The sequence below is a fragment of the Carcharhinus amblyrhynchos genome, chromosome 11, assembly GCF_965287045.1.
Source record: "Carcharhinus amblyrhynchos chromosome 11, sCarAmb.v2.hapA, whole genome shotgun sequence".
In the NCBI taxonomy this organism is placed as follows: domain Eukaryota; kingdom Metazoa; phylum Chordata; class Chondrichthyes; order Carcharhiniformes; family Carcharhinidae; genus Carcharhinus; species Carcharhinus amblyrhynchos.
The window spans coordinates 38,652,505-38,675,299 of NC_137334.1; the positions used below are offsets into that span (position 1 = coordinate 38,652,505).

General features: G+C 41.1%; 1 protein-coding gene across 2 annotated transcripts in view; it reads right to left on the reverse strand.

Moving 5' to 3' along the window:
- The window catches only part of itprid2 (ITPR interacting domain containing 2), a 167,692-nt gene that overhangs the window by 85,722 nt on the left and 59,175 nt on the right, over positions 1-22,795 (reverse strand). Inside the window, exons 1-2 of one of the 2 annotated variants that reach the window (XM_080198884.1) lie at positions 10,874-10,893; positions 670-873 (exon numbers count right to left, since the gene is read on the reverse strand). In XM_080198884.1, the coding sequence (XP_080055010.1) occupies positions 670-841 (172 nt within the window). In that variant the 5' untranslated portion in view covers positions 842-873; positions 10,874-10,893. Of the gene's footprint in view, positions 1-669; positions 874-10,873; positions 10,894-22,795 lie in introns of those variants that run through there. The other variant, XM_080198883.1, reaches the window with a different exon arrangement.

Here is a 22,795-nt window from a genome sequence, read left to right on the forward strand (position 1 = left end):
CACTTACTGTCCTGTCTGGAGACAATACACATCTCTTTAACCTATGCTTAATGCTGTCTCCACTCGTATTGTCTGCACCTTTAAGACTTGAATAGCAGATTAGCTGTAAAGCCTCACATTCTAATCCGTACTCTGTAAATTGTGTGTGTCTTTATATGCCCTGTTTCTGATCAGAACTCTCCACTCACCTGACAAAGGAACAGTGTTCCGAAAGCTTGTGGCGTTTATTATCAGATAAACTTGTTGGACTTTAACCTGGTGTTCTGCTACAAGAGCAGCCCAGAGAGTGGGAATTCTGCAGTGAGTGACTCACCTCCTGACCATCAAAAAGCTGACATTTGGAACATTATTTTTAAATTCATTCTTAGGGTGTGTGTGTTGCTGGCAAGATCTGCATTAAATTGACTGGCTTGCTAAGTTACTTCAAAAGGACAGTTAAAGAATGGACCATATTACTGTTGGATTAGATGCTAATGTCTACAAAGAGACATGTGCACACACATCTATGCAGGTAATTCTAGACAACTAGTTAAAGGACTTCTAAAAAGTTTCTGTTTGGTCTATATGTGGATCAACCCTGTTAACCAACAATATGACATTATTCATTCATCAAACAGTACACAAATCTTTTGCATGCTCTGCCCAGAAAGCCCCTACATAAGAACATACCTTCACCTGATGTTCCTAGATTAGCTGAACTGTTCTCTGTGGTCTCTGTGGCAACACATCTGTCTTCTGTCTCAGAGAATTGCCAAGAGTCTCTGCTTCTTGCCCAGGCCTTCCTTTTGTCCTTAGCATTTCTCCAGCTATGTGCACATCCAGATAAAACTGCCTCTTCCATAGTTACAATTTTATTTAAGTGGAAATATCAACCTGCAAGTCAAAGGCAAAAATAACAATTACTCCCAAAGCAACAGAACAAAAGTCTAAACACTTGAATCATTTAAGCAACTGATTGTCAACAGTAAATGAAGGATGCAGATAGCACCCCTATAATGGCAGATATTAATGTGCCAACTTAAGTTTTGGATCGGTTATTTGTGACTTCAACCAAAAAGGTTCCATATGCAACACCATGCCAGGTCTTGAACACATAATGTAAGCTGTAACTGCAGTGAAGCAGAGAGTGCTATGATGTATGACATGCCATCTTGTGGGTGAGACGCTAAATAGAAGTTCCATCTGTCTGTGCCTGTGGTACAGATGAATGGTGAATAACCAATGCCCTATTACTTGTACCATCATTCTCTCCAATAATGACAGAACAAATTTACTCTCATTGTAGCTTGCAAAAACCTACTGTGAACAGAATGGGCTGTTGCACTTACTACACAACAAAAGACAAACTGCTTTGCAGTAGTTGTGTATGTGTAGGGCTTTGATGGTTTCTTAGAGATGTGATTGGGGCATTGGGGAAATGCCAGTTGGTCATTTTTTTCACTCAATTTTTGTATCATAGAAATAGTCAATTATTGAACCTTTTACATTCTTCTTTGTTTTGACATAAACATATTAATTATACGTAAGGATCGGTAAAATAATAATGTGGGTTCTTTAGTTGATGATAAAGTACATTACATCTAATCTCTACTGGAGTTTGCAGAATGACAAATCAAAAGTCTAATATTTATGATCCTAGTGAGGTGTTAATGCTAACAGTGATTTAAGATACCTACCCTTAAAAGTGCATGCACCTCATATCCCACCCTTAAAGGTGTATGCACATCATATCACAATAGAATTTTTGTTGTCTATCCTCATAAAATAGTGTTTGAAATGCTTTATCTCATTAGCTGTAGTCTCATTGTCAGGTGATTTTTTATAAAGTTAAACATTGGAAAGGATTGCTTTATCCTGTTTATTAGATAAAGCGGCTTCCCTCCGGGTGCTCCAATTTCCTCCCACAGTCCAAAGATATGTGGGTTAGGTTGATTGGCCATGCTAAAATTGCCCCTTAGTGTCCTGAGATGCATATCTTAGAGGGATTAACGGGTAAATATGTAGGGATATAGGGGTAGGGCCTGGGTGGGATTGTGGTCAATGCAGACTCAATGGGCCAAATGGTCTCTTTCTGCACGGTAGGTTTTCTAAGATTCTATGATTTCGGCATACCCGATAGATTTATTTATGGTTTGGATATTAATGCCATCACTGGTTCTACTGTCTCTGGTGAGTTATCAAAGGAATCAAATTAACATTCTCATTTGTTATTTTGCATATTCCAGTTTGACGAGAGTGATCATTTTTGAAGTGTTTGAGTTTCTAAAGAAGCAAACCCAACGTACACGCACTGGACTATGACTCACATCGCATAAACAAGGAAACATTAATGCATCAATTATACAGAAGCTACGTGAAATCAACTGGAAGTCCTACACACTTTACATGTATACTACATGTTCACATTTGACCAGCCCAACCCTTTGAAAGAAAAATTAGCACACTATCCACAATTACAGATATAATTCAGAGTGGGCAAGCTGCCCCCTCCAGCACTGCTCAAAGGTTCCTGCCTGAGTTCTAACAGTTGTTTACTATTGACGTGAGTTCTGGAGAGATCAGGAATTTCCACCCACAATATGCAAATATATTTTATCATTGTGACATACAGCAGCAATCATAACAAGATTTCTGTAGAAGCCCCGGAGCAACGTCACGAGGCAAGAGATAAGAGAAAAAGGGCATGGAGCTGAGTCACAGAGTTTTACAGCGTGAGAAGAGGCCCTTCAGCCTTTCATGTCTGCACTGGGGTTACAAACAAGAAGGAGAATGCCAACATGAACATGGATGTGGGGTCTGGGCCTGATGAATGGAGGGAGAATAGATGGATGGAGGTCAGGAGAGAAGAATGCGAGATTGAGGTGGGAGCGCAATTACCAGAATGGTAGGAAAGACAGAAAGGGGGATAAGAGGGTGCCACTTGAACTTGTGATGCATGGGGGAGAGAGGAGGAGAGTACTATGTTCAATTACATAAGAACATAAGAAATAGGAGCAGGAGTAGGCCAACTAGCCCTTCGAGCCTGCCCCGCCATTCAATAAGATCATGGCTGATCTGTCGTGGCTCAGTTCCACCTTCCCGCCCTCTCCCCATAACCCTTAATCCCCTCTCTTATCAAAAACCCATCAACCCACGTCTTAAAAATATTTAGTGAGGCAGCCTCCACCACTTCAACGGGCAGAGAATTCCAGAGATTCACCACCCTTTGAGTGAAGAAGTTCCTCCTCAACTCCGTTCTAAACCGCCCCCCCTTTATCTTGAGGCTGTGCCCCCTAGTCCTATTATCCTTTCTGAGCGGGAAGAGTCTCTCCACCTCTATCCTATCCATCCCATTCATCATCTTATACGTCTCAATGAGATCTCCCCTCATTCTTCTAAACTCTAACGAGTACAAGCCTAGTTTATTCAGCCTCTCCTCATAGCTCAACCCCCTCAACTGCGGCATCAGCCTAGTAAACCTCCTCTGCACTCCCTCCAAGGCCAAAATATCCTTTGAGGAAGACGAGGCAAAAAGGTTATGACGTTTTAGAGGAAGAAAGAGTGAATTAATGATAGAAAGGAGGGCAGTTCATAGTGGATACAGTGTCTCTACTAACAAGTCTAAATGTGGTAGAATTTGTTTTGAAGGGTAAAAGAGGACTTTGGGGAAAAGGACAAAAGCTATTAGCTTGGTTGGTCTGTTGCAAAAACTATTGTTGCGTATTTTCAACTTCATCAAGATTGTTCTAACCTGAACATTCAAATTTACGAGCTGTAAGCACCAGGACACTCAGGGATAAAGGCAATTAATTGCTGTGAGGTGATGGGAAGGACATCTGAAAGGTATGTATAGATGCTGTCTACAAACCCTAATGAAATGTACGGGCAGGCAAAATTTCAATAATTTATTTTAAGTATTGTCTTCCCAATTTTGGGTTCCAGCTATATGATAACCAAAGTAGAGGCCGAATTGGAACATCTGGAGAACTTGGCATTACATGTCCAGTATAGTTTGCTGAATGGGCCAGTTATAAAACCTGACAATTCAGTCCATCTCAGTGGGGATTATAAGGTGATGGTCAGCAGAGCCTCCTGCTCAGACAGATACATTAAGCCTCGCATAGAAAACCAGCATGCAAAGCTGGTTGGGGTCACGTATTTTCAAAACTAGACCTGAGCCACACTTGCCTCCAGCTGGAGCTTGAGATGTCATCCAGGATGTATATCAGCACAAATTCTCACAAAGGACTGTATGATTACATTCATTTACCCTATGGGGTGTCACCAGCTTGAGCCATTTTTCAAAGGGTGACAGAGAACATCCTTCAAGGGGTGCCCAGAGTGACAGCCTACCTGGACATTTTAATTCAAGAGCTACTGCAAAACAAGATTTGAAAAGTTTGGATGCGGTCTTACAGCTTTTTTTCTGATGCTGGTATCTGATTTAAAAGGAAACAACGTATGTTCCAGGAAACGAGGTAATGTATCTCAGGTACAAAGTTGACATGGATGGATTATACCCTATAGGAAGAACGTGAAGGCTATGAAAGGGGTTCGGACTCTAAGGAACACAAGGGAGTTGAGGCCTTTCCTGGGTCTCATAAATTACTTTGGAAAACTCATACCAAACTTGGCGACTTTGTTGGCATCCCTCCACGGACTGCTTTTAAAAAAATCAGAAATGGTTGTGGCAAATGCCACAGGAGAAAGCCTTTGCAAATGTCAAATAACTATTGCTGTCAACAAATATACTGGCCCAGTACGGCCCCCTGAAACCACTTATTGTAACCAATGTCTCCTCCCCCAGTGGGATAGGAGTAGTACTTTGGGGGAGTAGGACATTCGATCATGGACATATCATGAACCCTGGTGAATGCAGAAAGAAGTATGCCCAAATCAAAAGAAGGGTTTGGCCATAGTGGTCGTGGTGAAAAAGGACTGGGCCTGCTAAACTGTAGTCCCAGGCAGGGACTTGTGTGCCTACACCACATTAGTGGATTGAATTTGCTTTGTGTAATGAAGTATGTTCCTTTCAAGTCAGCCTTCCTGAGTCACATTACAAGCTACTACCGGAAAAAGAGGTTTAGAAACGTATAGAAAAAGCATTCGTTTTGAAGCAACGAATACACTTGTATTGTCATTCAAAATTTTATCAATTTATGGTTTTATTTCTCAGTACAACTGAAGGAATTCAAGTCAAAACTACAGCTCAAGTTACAAATCCAAAGTCCCATTGCATTTTTGGTGTCTTTACATATAAAAAAAAGTCTGCATTTGTTTGTTGCTTGACATGTTTGCCTTTTATTTGCTCCCATTTGACACACTAATAAAAGTGAACAGAAGTCTCTCCATCACATACAAAACTTGCCAAATGCTTTCAGAGATTGTCATTAACATCTCGAGATCATGCATAAGCACCCAATACTAAATGAGTTAATACACAGTTCTTATTCAAAATACAGTTAATAAAGAGCAGAATTCTAAAATTCCTTCAAAATATTTAATATTTGAATGGAAACTTTATATTTTTAGAAGCTGTTAACCTCAGGTTTGGCATCCCACCCTAATTCGTACAATACTGAGGAATGGTTTATTATTACAATTACCCATCTCTCCATTTTTAAATCACTCTTTGGGCATAGAGCAAAGTTGCAATGAGTCAAATACAGATGGCAGGGAATTCTGATTATGTCGAAGTTCTCAACCATTCCCACCAGCAGAATAACAAATCCCGTAGAACGACACCACAATGAAGTTCCCTACTGGTAACTCCTGATTAGCGGACCTTGTTTAAGCTTGCCACATGACCACACCAACCCAAATGGGGTTAGACCACACGACAGCACAAAACCATGAATGGGAGCACTGAACAGGCCATCATCTGTCATTGAGTTGAAAAATTACAACATGCTACTGTGCAGAGGGGACTGGGGGTCCTTGTGCATGAATCACAAAAACTCAGTTTGCGGGCGCAGCAGGTGATCAAGAAGGCAAATGGAACGTTGGCCTTTATCGCGAGGGGGATGGAGTATAAACGCAGGGAGGTCATGCTGCAATTGTACAAGGTACTGGTGAGGCCGCACCTAGAGTACTGTGTACAATTTTGGTCCCCTTATTTAAGGAAAGATATATTAGCTTTGGAGGGGGTACAGAGAAGGTTCACCAGGTTGATTCCGGAGATGAGGGGGTTAGATTATGAGGAGAGATTGAGTAGACTGGGCCTATACTCATTGGAGTTTAGAAGGCTGAGGGGAGATCTTATAGAGACTTATGAGATAATGAAGAGGCTAGATAGGGTAGAAGCAGAGAGATTATTCCCACTTAGAATGGAAACAAGAACTAGAGGACACAGCCTCAAAATAAGGGGGAGTCAATTTAGAACACAGTTGAGGAGGAACTTCTTCCCTCAGAGGGTGGTGAATCTTTGGAATTCTTTGCCCATTGAAGCAGTGGAGGCTACCTTGTTAAATGTGTTTAAGTCACAGATAGATAGATTTCTGATCGATAAGGGAATTAAGGGTTATGGGGAGCAGGCGGGTAAGTGGAACTGAAACCACTATCAGATCAGCCATGAGCTTATTAAATGGCGGGGCAGGCTCGAGGGGCTAGATGGCCTACTCCTGCTCCTATTTCTTATGTTCTTATGAGATCTCCCTGTAAAAGGGCATGCAAAACCTGTAAGAATGGCTAAACCCATGGGAAAGTTGGAAGTGTTGTTAATCAGAGAGAAGGAGAAGGCATTTAAATCTGTTGTTTCTGAAGAGTGATAGAGATTTACAGCATGGGAACAGGCGCTTTGGTCCAACTTGTCCATGCCACCCAGTTTTTACCCATTAAGCTAGTCCCAATTGTTAAAAGTTTGAAGTCTATTTATTCGTGTCACGAGTAGGCCCACATTAACACCACAGTGAAGTTACTGTGAAAATCCCCTAGTCGCCACACTCTGCAGCCTGTTTGGGCACACTGAGGAAGAATTTAACATCACCGAGGTACCTAACCAGCATGTCTTTTTGGACTGTGGGAGGAAACTGGAGCGCTCAAAGAAACCTACACAGGCATTGGGAGAACGTGCAAACTCCGCACAGACAGTGACCCAAGCTGGGAATCGAACCTGGGCCCCTGGTGCAGTGAGGAAGCAGTGCTAACCACTGTGCCAACATGCAGCCTCTCATGGGTGTGCCAATGCATGCCTACTTATAACTAATAAATAAACAATTGCCCATGTTTGTCCTCTGTAGCCACCTTACCCATGTAACTGTCTAAATGCTGTTTAAAGGATAAAATTGTAACTGCCTCTAAGACTACCTCTGGCAGCTTGTTCCACATACTCACCACCCTCTGTGTGAAAACATTGCCCCTCTAGACTCTTTTGTATCTCTTCCCTCTCACCTTAAACCTATGCCCTCTAGTTTTAGACTGGCCTACCTTTGGGAAAAGATATTGACTACCCAACTGATCTATGCCCCTCATTATTTTACAGATCTCTATAAGATCACTCCGAAGCCTTCGACGCTCCAGGGGACATAGGCCACCCTTCATCAATGCTTTGGATTACACAGAGATGCATTCACGTGGGGCACTGGCTATTACAAAGCTGTGCTCCACTCAGATCTGGAGACGGATCACCTGGCGTTCAATTACTATAAGAATAACTTCCTCCAGTCAAGATTACAAACTGGTTATTTCCATACAGAGGTGGACTTTCAGAATTCCTAGCCCCTTATTTGCATTTGAGGCTGCAGTTCTTTTCATGATTAAATTCAGGAAGTGAACAAGCAAATCTGTGTTGCACGAAGAGATGTGCAAGCGGATCCCACACGAGGCAAGAAGTTTAAAAAGTCCTAACGTAAGAACAGAGGAAGTCACAGGCTCTTTAAAAGGCAACTCTGTTTCTCTCCTGATAGATGCTGCCAGACCCATTGAAATTTTCCAGCGTCCTGTGTTCTTGTTTCAGATTCGAGCATCCGCAATATTCTGCTTATCAAAAAAATGTCAAAATTTGGTTCTTACAACTATTACATATTGGTCCAAAATTTTCAAACTCCAAGAAGTCGTATCTGGAGGTATCCCAGATGATGCACTGGAGGTATCCCAGATGGTGGACTGCACCACCCCTCCCTCTGGAAGTCCCCAGGCATTAGTTGCATGTGAACTGACCAACAGTTGGGTAATTACCCAGCACATGGAACCATCTGATACTCTGATTTTAATCCAAGATTTTGAATGGTTTTGACTCTTAGCTGCTTATCCAGCAAAAGTTAGAAGGTTGCACTTCCTGCTCCTATAGCATTGCCCACTCCCCCACCCGACTGACCCATACTTCCCAGCAACCACATCTCAATTACCCCATTGACAACACTCCCCAATGCCCCAGCAACACGCTAGGCCAATCCAACTCCATCCCAATCATTGCCCCACAGCCCTCCCCAAACCCCCGAGACCACTCCATGGTCACCCAACATCCCTCCTTCTGATCAGCTGACCACCCCAGCCCACAGCCCTCCCACCCCCATCCCTCCTCTAACTCCGCCCACCTCAAGAACCATAACCCCATACCACATTTACCCTGGCTTCTCTAAGTGACTTTAAAACTTACCTGGTTCAGGACAACTAATGGTGTAAAAGGGAAATTTGGCATCACGTCACCCAACACTGCTGCCCTGCATTGGATGGATTCAGGATGCCCGTGTTCTGCACATTTCCTCTCTGGTCCAGGCCAGGGGTCCCGGCGAGATTAAGGAAAAAAGGAGCGAAGTGGCAATCCGACTGTGATTACCTTTCCACGGAAACTCTGGTTCAAATCAGCATTTCAGCTATTTGTCTCACTTGTTTGAAACTGCGGTCCGAAAGCAGAGAATAAATATCCAAACAATAAATTAGGGACAGATCTTCAATTCAATGCTGCTACCTATAATCCCTGCACAGAAACTCAAAGTATCATGGCATTGTACGATTGCAGAAATGAAACCCAACTTTAAGAAGCAGCATTATGTGTGTGTGGCTAAATATTCTTTTAACACTGACAAACCTTAGGTATATTGTCTTTGGTCAGCCCTCAACAATTCTAATGGGGCTTTATATTTTAAAACGTGATTATTTTGTCTTCCAACTCTAATTCATAATGCATCAAATCTAGGCAACCAGATGTTCCATTTTTAGTCTCTGAAATGATACACAGTACAACACTTACACTGGTGTTATGCCTGTAAGTTCTAATACATCTCTTTCCAATGTCAAAACAGTTTACAGTACACTGGGAAAGGTGAGAACTATTTTTTTACTCTGTTGCACTTGCTGCAAAGAGGGGATCGCAATTCGGTTAACATCTCCCAACATCTTCAAGTGTTGTGCGTCATGGACCAGTGGGAAGTAGTTGATGTTTTGTGCTGCTTCCCTCCTCTCTAATTCACTTTCTTTAACCCTTCCAAATCTTAGAAATACTTGCTGATAAACACCTATTATTATAAAACATTTCTAAAACCAGCAATTATCACCACAGAATTAAGCTGTGCATCTCCCTAGCCAACAAAACGTACCATTGAACTCCACATCAGTTAATACTGTAATCTAGAAAGTAAGCTTTGGTGTTACTCAGCAATTAAACGCCCTAATTTTCTCATAACCAAAATTGCTGACAGCTTGTGGTTAGTACAAGGATGATCACTTTCAGTGTTCCCATAATGCTTTCTTTAAGAATACCAACAGATATAAACAATAGATTTTTTTTATTCATTCGGGGGTATGGGCTTGCTAGTTGGCCAGTATTTATTGCCCATCCCTAGTCACCCTTGTTCATAGGACCGTTGAGAGTCGACAACATTGCTGTGACTCTCAAGTCACATGTAGGCCAGGCCAGGTAAGGACAGCAGATTTCCTTACCTACAGATTTCCTTCCCTGGTGAATCAGGTGCATTTTTTCTGACAATTGACAATGGTTTCATAGTCAAGATAGATTTGTAATTAGAATTTTTTTTGTACATCTACAGAAGTTATTCTTAGGCTTTACATTGACATTATTAAATTATTGGGTCAATTCTAGTTATTGTGCTTGAACAAAGGCATACTGCATCTAGTCCAGCACCACCCATTCCCCAAGCATGCTCGTTAACAAAGGTTTTACTGTAGAATTCAACTCATTTGATAAAGGGAAATACTGCAGATACTGTACGTCTAAAAAACAGAAAAAAATACTGGAACAGGAATAAGGTATTGGATCCCTCAATCCTGCTCTGCCATTCAGCAAGATCATCAGATTGTGAACTCTATTCCACATCCTGCCTAGCCCCAACAACTTTCGCCTCCATTGTCAATGAGGGATCTACGTCTGCCTTGAAAATATTCAGTGATCTTGTCTCCTCTGGTCTTTGGGGTAGAGAGTCCCAAAGATTCAATGGCCCCCAGAGAAAAAAATTCTCTTCATCTTAAACTAAAATATAAATAAAATACGACAGTGAGGTACAGCAGAGCTCCATAACTATAAGGAAATATTTCAAATAGCTTTTCAACATGAAAGTGCAAAACTTTAATATCAGCCTCAAACTGGGTTCAAATGATCCTCAAAACGTACACCATTTCAACTACCTGTAAGGAGAGAAAAGAGCTGATGTTTTGAGTCCAGATGATCCTTTGTCAAAACTCATTTGGACTCGAAAAGTCAGCTCTTTTCTCTCCTGACAGATGTTGCCAGACTGTCTTGAGATTTTCCAGCATTTTCTCTTTTGGTTTCCGATTCCAACATCCACAGTAATTTGCTTCTGTACGCTATTTAATATTCGTTTATGTTGCAAAACTGATTCCTTCCACTCAAAGTGACTCCCAAAATTATCTAATTCCAGAAAGTAAAAATGGTTTTAAATAGTTTTAGCTTTGAAATGTAAAGTTTTTGACTGCTTACCAGCATCTCCACAAGAGAGCAGGCAGGCAGCTTGCTTCCAGCTCTCACACCAGCAGGTAGAGAACTCTAGCATGGATTTGATGGATCAAATGGCCTCTTGTGTGTACAATCAACTAGAAATGGCCTTCCAGGTTCTTTATGACCCATGAGGTCATGCATCCGGATCTCCACTCACATGACTGAGGAATCCTGATGGCATAGCTAAAAACAGCAAGAGCTATGTTCTTCTCAGTGAAGTCAAGCATGCACGGCACTGTACAGATAAATGTGTCTTTCTGAATATAACTTCCAGGAAACGTGTGCGCAAGTATGTTTGGAATGGGCACAGATTGGGGTTGGGGGGAGTGGCAACACTGAGGCATTCATCAGTGTAATCAATTTTTTTTGACAAGAATATTTGCAGCAATGATTTAAAATAAATGTAGACACACATGTTTGGGCCAATCCGGAGAAATCGAGTAAATTATTGATCCCGGAAAGAAATCTACCCATCTACCCAAATAATGTACCACCTGTATTTAAAAAGATGGATCAAATGCCTATCTTGTTAATGTCAACAATCAAACAGCCTATTTAAGTGGTGTGTTCTTGGAGGGTCATGTGATCCTTGGGTCAATCGGGCCAGAACACATGAACCCTGGGACTGAGCATGGGCTTTCCCTGCAGTTAGGGGTCTGAAGTCGAGGATTACGGTAGCCTTTATACTACCTGCTGTAAATAGATACTTAACTCAATAAACCATTAATTTGGTCACCTAGTTATGAATCCAGCTGGATGTTAATTGCAAGGGTGACCCAACTTGGAAATACCATGTTAAAATGCCCCTTTTTAGCTTTAGTGCATATCCAACACTCTGTTCAATTGCTAGCAACCTACAAATATACTTTTCAACATGAGGCTCACATACTTTAAATACTGGCACTTTAAGGAGCCTTCCCCACCCAAAAGTATCCTGCCTCTGCCGGTACCACAGGAAATTGTTCTTGCCCTAAACCTTCTCAATACATTGCCCGTGTCAGCAATGACAGGTCAAGTTTTGGACCCAGAAAGATCCTATATTAACTTGATTCAAACACATGGTGACAAGTCTCAGCAATTCAGGCCCTTCCAGGCAAAAAAAAAGGATGGGTCAGATTATGAGGACAACCATTATTATGGGGAGCAAGGGTTTTCATTCCTGCTAGAGAATTGTTACAACAATAACACTTACTTAAACTGGGATGACAAAGATGAAGATGCTCGCATGCAGTTGTGTGTGGTGGTCTGGGATAGAAACTGACATCGAGAATCTGATCAAACAACATTATCAGTGTCAAATGCAGCAAAAAATTGCCATCTGCAACAATAAACCTTGGGAGTGACCAGCTTAGACTGTGCATGGGACAACACGTCAATTTTGTGGGCCCATTCGTGGGCACCATGTTCCTGTTCAGAGTAGGTGCACATTCCAAATGGTTCAACAGACACAAAATGAAGTCCACAGCCTCATGAGCAACGGTCGAGAAATTACGACAGGCATTCACCACCCAGGGCTGCTCGAGGTGACTGCTTTCACTAGTGAAGAGTTCCAGCAATTGATGAGGACAAATAACATTCAACATACTCAAACTGCATCCTATCATCCTGCTTCAGATGAACTGGCTGAGAGAGCTGTCCTTGAAGAGTCCGTCATCAACCTCTCCACAAACCAAAACCGGCCAATTTCCTCATCATCTATAGAACAACACCCAATGTCACCGCAGGTGTTACACCTGCTGTGATACTAGCGGGCAGACGCATTAGAACAAGATTGGATTTTGTATTTCTGAACTTGGCACGGAAGGTGGAGGCAAAACAGAATGCACAGAAGCAGCATCTCACCTCGACAAAAACGGAGACGGCATTTGAGGTGGATGACTTGCTTTATGTAAAGAATTATGGTGCTGGCCCAAATTGGATCCTTGGAATGATCGTGGCTGGAACAGGCACAGTGTCATACGTAACAGTTATCCAAGGAAAAAGAATCATTGGGCAGTATTTTATGTCCTCGCTCATGCCAAAACCATAAAATCCTGCCCAAGGTCAAAGGACATTTCCATTGTCCGCCCCTGGCCCATTCCAATTCTGTGACAGGCGGGGCAGTAAAATTCCAGCCATAGAATCAGAGAATCCCTACAACGCAGAAGGAGACCATATGAACAAATGAACCTGCACCAACAATAATCCCACGCAGGCCCAATCCCTGTAACCCCACATATTTACCCTGCTAATCCCCTTGACACTAAGCAGCAATTTATCATGGTCAATCCACTTAACCTGCACATCTTTGGACTATGGGAAGAAACCAGAGCAACTGGAGGAAGTATCCGCAGACATGGCGGAAATGTGCAAACTCATACAGTTAGTCGTCTCACAACACCAGGTTAAAGTCCAACAAGTTTATTAGGTAGCAAAAGCCACTAGCTTTCAAAGCACTTGCTGCTCCTTTGTCACATGAGTGGGATTTCAGTTCACAAACAGGGTATACAAAGACACAAACTCAATTTACAAAATAATAGTTGGAATGCAAGTCTTTACAGATAATCAAGTCTTAAAGGTACAGACAATGTGAGTGGAGAGAGTGTTAAAGAGATGTGTATTGTCTCCAGCCAGGACAGTTGGTGAGATTTTGCAAGCGCAGGCAAGTCATGGGGGTTGCAGATAGTGTGATATGAACCCAAGATCCTGGTTCAGGCCATCCTCATGTGTGCGGAACTTGCCTATCAGTCTCTGCTCAGCGACTCTGGGTTGTCGTGTGTCATGAAGGCTGCCTTGGAGAATGTTTACCCGAAGATCAGAGGCCAAATGGCTGTGACTGCTGAAGTATTCCCCAACAGGAAGAGAACATTTTTGCCTGGTGATTGTCAAGCGGTGTTCATTCATCCGTTGTTGTAGCAAATGCATGGTCTCCCCATGGCACTATGCCTTGGGACACCCTTTGCTGCAGCGTATCAGGTAGACAATGTTGGCTGAGTTGCAAGTGTATGTACCGTGTACCTGATGGATATCTTCTCCAGAGCCTTCAACATGTCATTGATGAAGACGAACATTTCGCCAAGAAACTTGAGTCTGGACGAGATTCCCCTGTGCGGATCCAGAGACCGCACCCCCTCCCAACAGGAAAATGTTATTGAACATGCGAGTTAATGTATTTTGGAGGAATCCTGTGCAGTCCTGACTGCATGTGTTTTTTATTCCGAACCTATTTTTCAGACCACCATTTCTTGCTTTCAAACAACTGCACAACCTCAAATAGACCATTGTTCACAGCAAACTACCCAGCCTTCAGGAGAATAGTAACCATGACACCACACAGCTCTGCCACAGCAACCTCGGTGCTGGTTCATCGACACGGATGCCATCATCTCATGTGAGAATACCATCTACTTGTAAAGGCTTGCATTCCAACCATTATTTTGTAAATCCAGTTTGTGTTTTTGTATGCCCTGTTTGTGAACTGAAATTCGACTCACCTGATGAAGGAGCGGCGCTCCAAAAGCTAGTGGCTTTTGCTACCAAATAAACATGTTTGACTTTAACTTGGTGTTATGAGACTTCTTACTGTGTTTACCCCAGTCCAACACCGGCATCTCCACATCAAACTTATACGGACAGTGACCCAAGTTGGGAATTGAACCTGTGTCCTGGCGCTGTGAGGCAGCAGTGCTAACCACTGTACCATTGTGTTGCCCTATCTTAGCTTGTCCTCACCACAAAAATAAATACAATTCAGGGAGGGTTGAGTCAGAAAAATCTTACTTCAAAGATACGTTATTGATTGTAAGACATATGCTGGTCATGAAAAGTGTTCAAAAGATGCAAGTCCTTTTTCCTTCAAACTTTCCAGCCCAGAATGAAAAAATGCCAAGCACTACCATTTCAACAGGGTGCTTTAGAGATTCAGCCTCTGGTCAATATCAGCCGTATGGATCTCGAGCAACTTCTTAATCAAACGTGTCAGGTCTCCATATTAAAGTCATATTCACTTTTTTTTTAAAAAGTGAAAAAGTTTTTTCCTAAAATGCCTTTACGTGTATTTAAGGAAAAAGAAAACTGCAAATTATTTACCCAGTGCCAATACTAATGTTATCCTGCACAAGGTCAAAAAGCAAATTAATAAAAAGGTTCAAGGCAAAACACCATTGACAGAAGCTGGCAGTAGCCTGCTCAACATTAATACTCCACAAAATCTGCTGAAGCTGGAAGATGCAAACCTTCCAAAATGGAAGAGAGTGAGCTGGGTACTTGTACTTGGGTACATGCTTGTGATTTAGTTGGTAAGAATCATGTTGCCACATTCTAAAGGGTTTTGGGCAGTGGCGAGGAAACCCTTCATTGCCACTTTAAAATCTTGTCTTCCCCTTCCACAAGGAAATAGGTAGACTTAGGGTTTGACACAATTAAGTGGATTAAGTATACTCATATTTATTTTAAGAACATCAGAACATAAAGAAATGGAAGGAGTAGTCCATATGATGCTTTGAACCTGCATCACCATTCAAGTCAATCATGACTGATGTTTTGTGTCAACTTGCCCATCACTTCATCGCATTCCATGATTCTCAAGACACCAAAAATCTAACTCAGCCTTGAATATACTCAACCATGGAGCAATCCTCAGGGGTAAAGAATTTCAAAAATTCACAACCTGGATGAAGAGATTTCTCCTCATGTCAGCCCTAAATGAATAATACCTTATTCTGAGACTGTGTCCATGTTCTACATACCCCAGTCAGGGGAAACAAGTTAGAGTGTCCCTCCTGTCAAACCCTTTCCAAATCTTGTACAGTTCGACGGCAACACCTCTCAGTTTTCTACACACCAGGCCCAGTTTCAGAGAATCCCTGCAGTTCAGAAGGAGGCCATTTGACTCATCGAGTTTGCACCAACCATAATCCCATCCAGGCCCTATCCGCTTCACTCCGTGTAATCACCTGCTAGTCCCCTGGCACTAAGGGGCAATTCATCATGGCTAATCAACCTAACTGGCACATCTTTGGACTGCGGGAGGAAACTGGAGCACCTGGAGAAAACTCAACGCAGACACGGGCGAACATGCAAACTCCACAGTGACCCAAGCCGGAAATCGAACCCAGGTCATTGGTGCTGTGAGGCAGCAGTATTAACCACTGTGCCACCCTCTCTTAATAGAATAATCCTCTCATCTAAGGAACCAACCTAGCAAAGCTTTGCTGTACCACCAGCAATGCCAGTATATATTCTCTTAGTTCAGTATATATTCCCTTAATTGTGGAAGCCAAAACTGCATGCTGTATTCCAGGAATGGTCTCACCAAAACACTATACAATTGTTGTACGTGTTCTGTGACCAAGACATCATACTGCAGATTTTTATAAAATACAGATACAAATATCCTTATGTCCATTTCTAAAATTTTAAATACTGGAAAAAGACGTTTTCAAAAGGCTGAACCTGCATGCCTTCAAACAAGCCAGGCAATATCAAAGAAACTTGTTCGTGCCTTGTTATCCCTGAAGAGACACTAACAATCTCCCTGTGGGCTGCACAAAGGTCATCTGCATTTCATAACTCAAGTTGACAACCGTAATATACTCACCTGCTGTGAAAAAGGGCCTAGGATCCTTCCTTTCAAGTATTAATGGTGAAGCCATTTAACCATCTTGGGGACCCAGACAAGGGAAACACATCCCTTGACAAAGACAAGGAGGAGAGGAGAGAGTCATGTGATATGGATCTCTAGCTTGTGAATCCTGTTATATTGCTTTGCGGTACTGCAAACTCAGTCTACTACCTTTGTATCCAACTAGCAGCATCACAGAAAAGGCTGATGAGAGGAAAAATTAGGGCTATTTAAATTAATCCCCCCTCCCTTGTCTGTAATACTTCTTTATTCTTATATTCCAATCCTCTTGTATCAAAGGCCAATATGCTACTTATCTTCCTAATTGCTCCCTTTACCTGCATGCTAACATTTTGTGTTCCCTGTGCAGAAGAACCATAGGATAGAAACCATCAGGTGTTGAAGATTTTTGTCTTTTAGCTCCTTAAAGTTCTCCAAAATATTTTGCCCACTGACATTAATTTCTTTAGGTTAGTTCACTTATTTTACATATTAGTTACCCTCTATTTCAGGGATGTAATTTGTGTCTTCTACTGTGAGGATGGACACAAAATATTAAGTTTACCATCTGTCATTTTCTCATTTGTCATGACAATCTTTCTCATTGTTGCCCCTAAGAGGCTACTCGTCTTTTATTAATACTTGCAAAGGCTCTTACATATTCCTGGCTTATTCACTCATCTTCTGGTTTCTTCTTAGTTACCATCATTTTGATGACTGCTGGCTGGTTTCTAAAACACTCCTTATTCTCAGCTTTACCACTATTGTGATGACAGAAGCCTCCTTTTAACCGCATACACTGCCCTTAACTTCTCTACTAATCCATTTCCAGGATAATGCCTCAGTCTTAACAAAGCAGCATGTTAATTAAAGCAACTGAAGTACATATAGATGGAGGGCATTGATTGAATAGTTACTTGAGCACATATAAAGAGACACTGACACAAGAACTGATGCCAACACAAAAAATCTCTCTCTCATGGGCTTGAAGTTTATTTATTAATCACAAGTAAAGCTTATATTAACACTGCAATGAAGTTACTGTGAAATTCCCCTAGTCGCCGCAGTCTGCCGCCTATTCAGGTCAATACAACTAACCAGCATGTCTTTCAGAATGTGGGAGGAAACCAGAGCACCTGGAGGAAACCTAAGCAGACACGGGGAGAACATGCAAACTCCACACAGGCAGTGACACAAGCTGAGAATATAGCCCAAAAGTTGGAGAGATAACATGAGGTTTGACTCTGTACATAGGGTTGACAAGGCAGCAATAAAATTTTGAAATTTATTCCAAAAAAATGTTTGGATTGGTGTTCTTTTGAGGTGATATGGAATTTACCCCCAAGAATATGAAAACTTAAGTTTTATTTAATAGAGAGGAGGCACAAATAGGCAATTTTTATGTCTGAATTTTGTTGATCCACCAAGTATTTTAAGGAAAAGAGGAAGTTTCCAGATAACTTTCAGCAAAATCACACTTGATTTCAGCCAGCTAGTCACCTATTTACTCTTCAAGGAGTGACTCCAACACGACAACTCATGATCATGTATCAAGCAGACACGCAAAATTGGAAGGCCCCATATTACAAAGGGATACAGAATATAAAAACACTTGATAAAATAAGGGACATGCAACAGCAACAAGAACTGCCAGAAAACAACCAGTGTCAACTATTTCAAAAATAATACTCAAAAGACCCTGCTTTGGATCTAAGACTGCTGTAAATGCATGTTTCATCACACCCACAAACAAATAAAGTTCAAAATTATATTTTCAACGCTGATGAAATTCATTTCAGATTCTAATCTGAAATAATAATCCACTTTGCATCTGTTTTTGCAGTTGTCATTATTACAAAAACATCATTAAGCTCAAGCTGTGGCTCTCCCACTCAGAAAGAACAACAAAAAAAGTGATGCAAGTGACATCTCCATTGCTACTGGCTGTGGTCCAGCAGTCTGCAATAGATACTTACATGGAATTATACTAAGGTTCATAAGTGCAGCATTCAATACCCCAGCTAGGATTACAATAAATGCAAAGCTAAATAAGAATCTGCATTCCTAATATATATGGAGCAAATGTAATCAGTTAAAGGAACACTATGGTTACATTGAGACTGTTCACAGTTCAGTTGATACAAAAGCTGGCTTCACTGGAGAGTAGCCACTCACCATGCAGAGTTTCAACTGCATCAAATAATCTGCCGCAGCTAGAGGCTTTCACTAACATTTTATTAAAGCCCAATGGAAATTGGTAACACTGCCATCTCATTGTGACAATCTGTAAAACATTGGTGTTTTCACAACTGCTAGCAGGTCTCAGCACACCACGTGTAGGCAACCAGGAAAATTATAGGAACACATTAGGCTGATGGCCTGGATGACCAACCAACAAGCACGTCAGATGTTAAAAGGCCTAATGCCTCAAGTTACAATGTACAAAGTTGATTTTGTGAGCCAAAGAACAATATTTATAATGACATTTTAAATATAAGTTTTCCATTCATCAGAAATCTTTAATGTGTTTTGAGCAAGAGATTGTCAATTGGTGTTTAAGTAAAGTCTAGTATAATTGGGGCTTTAAACTAGACAATGTTGCAGTTCCTTTCTCATTGCAAGTTGTGTACGAGTAGAATTGATACGTGTTATAAAGCAGCTCAATGAGATTGACCAGCTCCACAGGTTCTATGTTGAACTTGGAAATATTTCCCTTGGTAAAAGTATAAATCCCAAATTTTGGCAATAAATCGCACTGATTTTTAAGCATTCACTGGTTTGCATGAACCCAGTTCCTACACTCAAGAGAAGCCTTAGAGATTTTAACATCCTGTCAAGTGGACTGAAAAGCACTGGTTTCATTTTCTGTATTAACTGTTGACAAAACCAAGATTCATGCATTAATGTTAGTTAAATATTTTGACTACATACAGAAATAGGATGGAATGATTTTTAAAAGAATCTTGCACCTCAAACATTAATCCCCTTATTCCCACAAAAATACACAACATAAACAAAGTGTTCGATGGAACTCCATTTATTCGTAAATCGAGTCTGCATTGCAGGCTAAATGAGCCAAATGCCTGCAATCTATTTTTCAAAGAAAATGCTAAGACCTTACATTTCTAATTTACAAACTATACAAAAATAATTAATGCAGGTATGACCTTAACACGCCACACTTCGGCACCATGCATTATGTTTCTTGTGAGATACTGATAAACTCGTACTGCTTCCCCAAACAAACCATCAGAGAAAGACCTGTAACCAGCATCTGTCATCTGATATTAAGCGTAAAATGTTGCTTCAGAGACAATCCATTTGCAATGGCACAATAGGGCTGGATGCTAACACTTCACAATACTTCGACTCTTTATAGCTCGATGCAGTTAAATGGAAAGGTAATAGACAAAAACAGAACAGATGAAACATATACAGTACGCACAGCAAAAGGCATGTCCAACGGCGCAGGTAGAAAGTATTCAGTAAACATAAAGCCGTTCAACAGGGCTAATCAAGTAGAATTGCATATCTCAAGGGTATCTGATAAGTTGAAACAAACTGTTTAATCTTGTGCAACTCGCTGGTAAAGCCAAATTTAGTAGTGTGCGAAGGTTGGGATATCTAATTTTTAAAGGGCGTTGACGCATTAGCAAAAGCAAACAGGTTGGTTCTGGGATTTGTCTTTGAGTTAAAATGGACTCAGAAGAAAAGTTCTTTTCATGAAAGCAAAGTTACAACAATAAGTGGTGCAATACTGACAAACACGGATGTTAACAATGCAAGCTAACTATTTTATTCTAGCCAGCAGTAGCACAACCAAAGATTACAGAAGTAATATTACAAATCCATGGGAATGGCATCTGTAAAATCTAATTAACTGGTCATTCAATTACTCTGGATCCAATTGTTGGATGGACTTCCTGGAATTCTCACCTTGTTTTTAGAAGTTAGAGGTGTTTTGTTCTGATCTGAACATTTTTACTGTGGGTGGCTGCATTCCTCAGGAGATTAGGTAAACTGGATAAAGTCTTTAGAACAATAAGCTTGACACTTGCACTTATTCTGGTATGCCAATGTTTTCTGGTCAATATAAAGCCAAGTTGAGAGGACAATGCAAGATATGTAAAAATGTTTCCTAACTAACTAGTAATGGCACACTTGCCTATTCAGAAGTTTACAGTCACTCATCCCACAATTTTCTTCTTTTCTCTATCAAGCTTCCCTCTTTAAAAAAATACTCCCTTGCGTGTTTAACCTTTAAATCGTACTGTGTGACACTCAAAATGGATGAATGTGGCATATGGCTCTTCATCTTTACAACTGAACAAGTAAAGCAGCTTTTTGCACATATTTCCCACCTGTTAGCCCTCTTTTCACAAGAATTATTATTGTCACACTTATTGGGGAACAGTGAAAAGTACTGTTTCTTGTATGCTATACAGACAAAACATACAGTACGTAGGGGAGAAGAAAAGGATAGGGTGCAGAATATAATGTTGCAGTTACTGATAGGGCAAAGAGACAGATCAGCTTGATGTGTGATAGGGGCACTCAAAGTCTAATGGCAGCAGGCAAGAAGCTGTTATTGAGCTGGTTGGTACATATTTTCAGATTTAAAAACAGCTTTATTAGAGAGTTTAAAAAAGTTAGAGCTCAGTTTTAAGCGCATATAACAAGAGTAAAAGATGGTATTAGAGAGTATGCTGGGGACAGCTCGCAAGAAGTCACGTCAGAATGCATTGATTTTATACTGGCATCTGCACCTTCTTTGGCAGTTTATCTAAACAGACATATTTCATGATCAAGTACAGTCAACGAGTACAGAACAATTTTACCATTAAGGTGTCATAGCCGAATTCAATACTATGGTCTCTAGAGGATCACACAAACAACCTTCCAATAGGTACTACTGAACAACAAAAGCAGGAATCTTCACCAACATTTCTTGCTCCATGCCTAGAGATGTTGAGGCCAATTGCATTGGCTTTGCTAAGATCAATTACGTCAGCATAGCCTGTACGACTCATTGTCGCATTACAATAAAATTACTAACTCAACTGTACCACTTTAAAAAGAATGTACGCACTACATGCCAGAGCCCCTACCTTTGAAAATCCCTGCAATCTTCTTTTGAGCAGATGGTCACAAGGCAATGGATAATATTTTATAAGATCTCTTCCATTACTGACATTTATCGTTTCTGGACAAAATAATCAGCTTATCCATGGCCATCTGCTCAGAGGCAAATATGTAACAGCAATCTCAACTAATCAAACAGCAGCGTCATCAGAAACCTTGAGAGTAGCAGCTACTTCACTAAACCTTTGAACAATGTGGTCATTTTCATCCCAGTTAATGGGATCCTTGTCCTACTGTTCTCTTGATTGTAACACATTATCATGAAGATGGCCACGATTTATCACTTAGCAACATGCTCAAAGTGAACCAGCCAGCAAAGAACAGATCAGTTACAATAATCGCACAGCACATTATTCCAACAAGAGTAACGCACTAAACTCTTGCATGGGCAACCTCCAGCCAAAGAAGTCAGACAGAAAGATCCATTTATCCACTCACAACAGAGCAATGTCCATGCTGCTAATCATAGGCTGAAGGGTCATTCTATTGGACTGGGGTCAGTGGAACTGAATGTGCTTAATCTGACTAATTGGACTGTTTTCAGTAACAATCTTAGAACTGTTTCAGACTTTCCTTCTTTCACTAACAGAAAAGTTGATGCAAGTGGTAAAATTTCCAACCTCAGAGTCACATCTACTTGATCACCAAAATTCACAATTGCATGAGAACCTAAAGCCCCCAAGTTACAAACCCTCTCCTGAGATTTTACTCACTTTTCCAAACAAAAATACAGTATTTCAGTCATTCGATCAGAGTGAAAAATTTGCAGAGCTCCCTTCTTGGGGGCAAAGGGTGGACAGCAGAAAGAGGGGCGAAACTGGGTGTAGTTGGATGATGGAAGTCACAGTGTGACTGCAGATAGCCACAGTGGATGTGTGAGGATCGCACCAGACAGGCCAGTGTGGTGTACCCTGACAGCAGATCTCCTGGTATGGTTAACTACAAGTGGCAGCAACAATCTAGGTGGATTTTTATACTAACGCCCCTGTGGCACACCCCATCAAGCTGAAATTTGAATCTTAAAAGTAAGTGCACTTAATTACCAAGATCAATTTATCTTGCTTCTAAAGGTGCAGTGAAAATTATTGCATTATCTGTAAATCGCATCATACATCAATAGATTAATAAGAACCATTTTTTAACTATTAGGCCAATTTGTC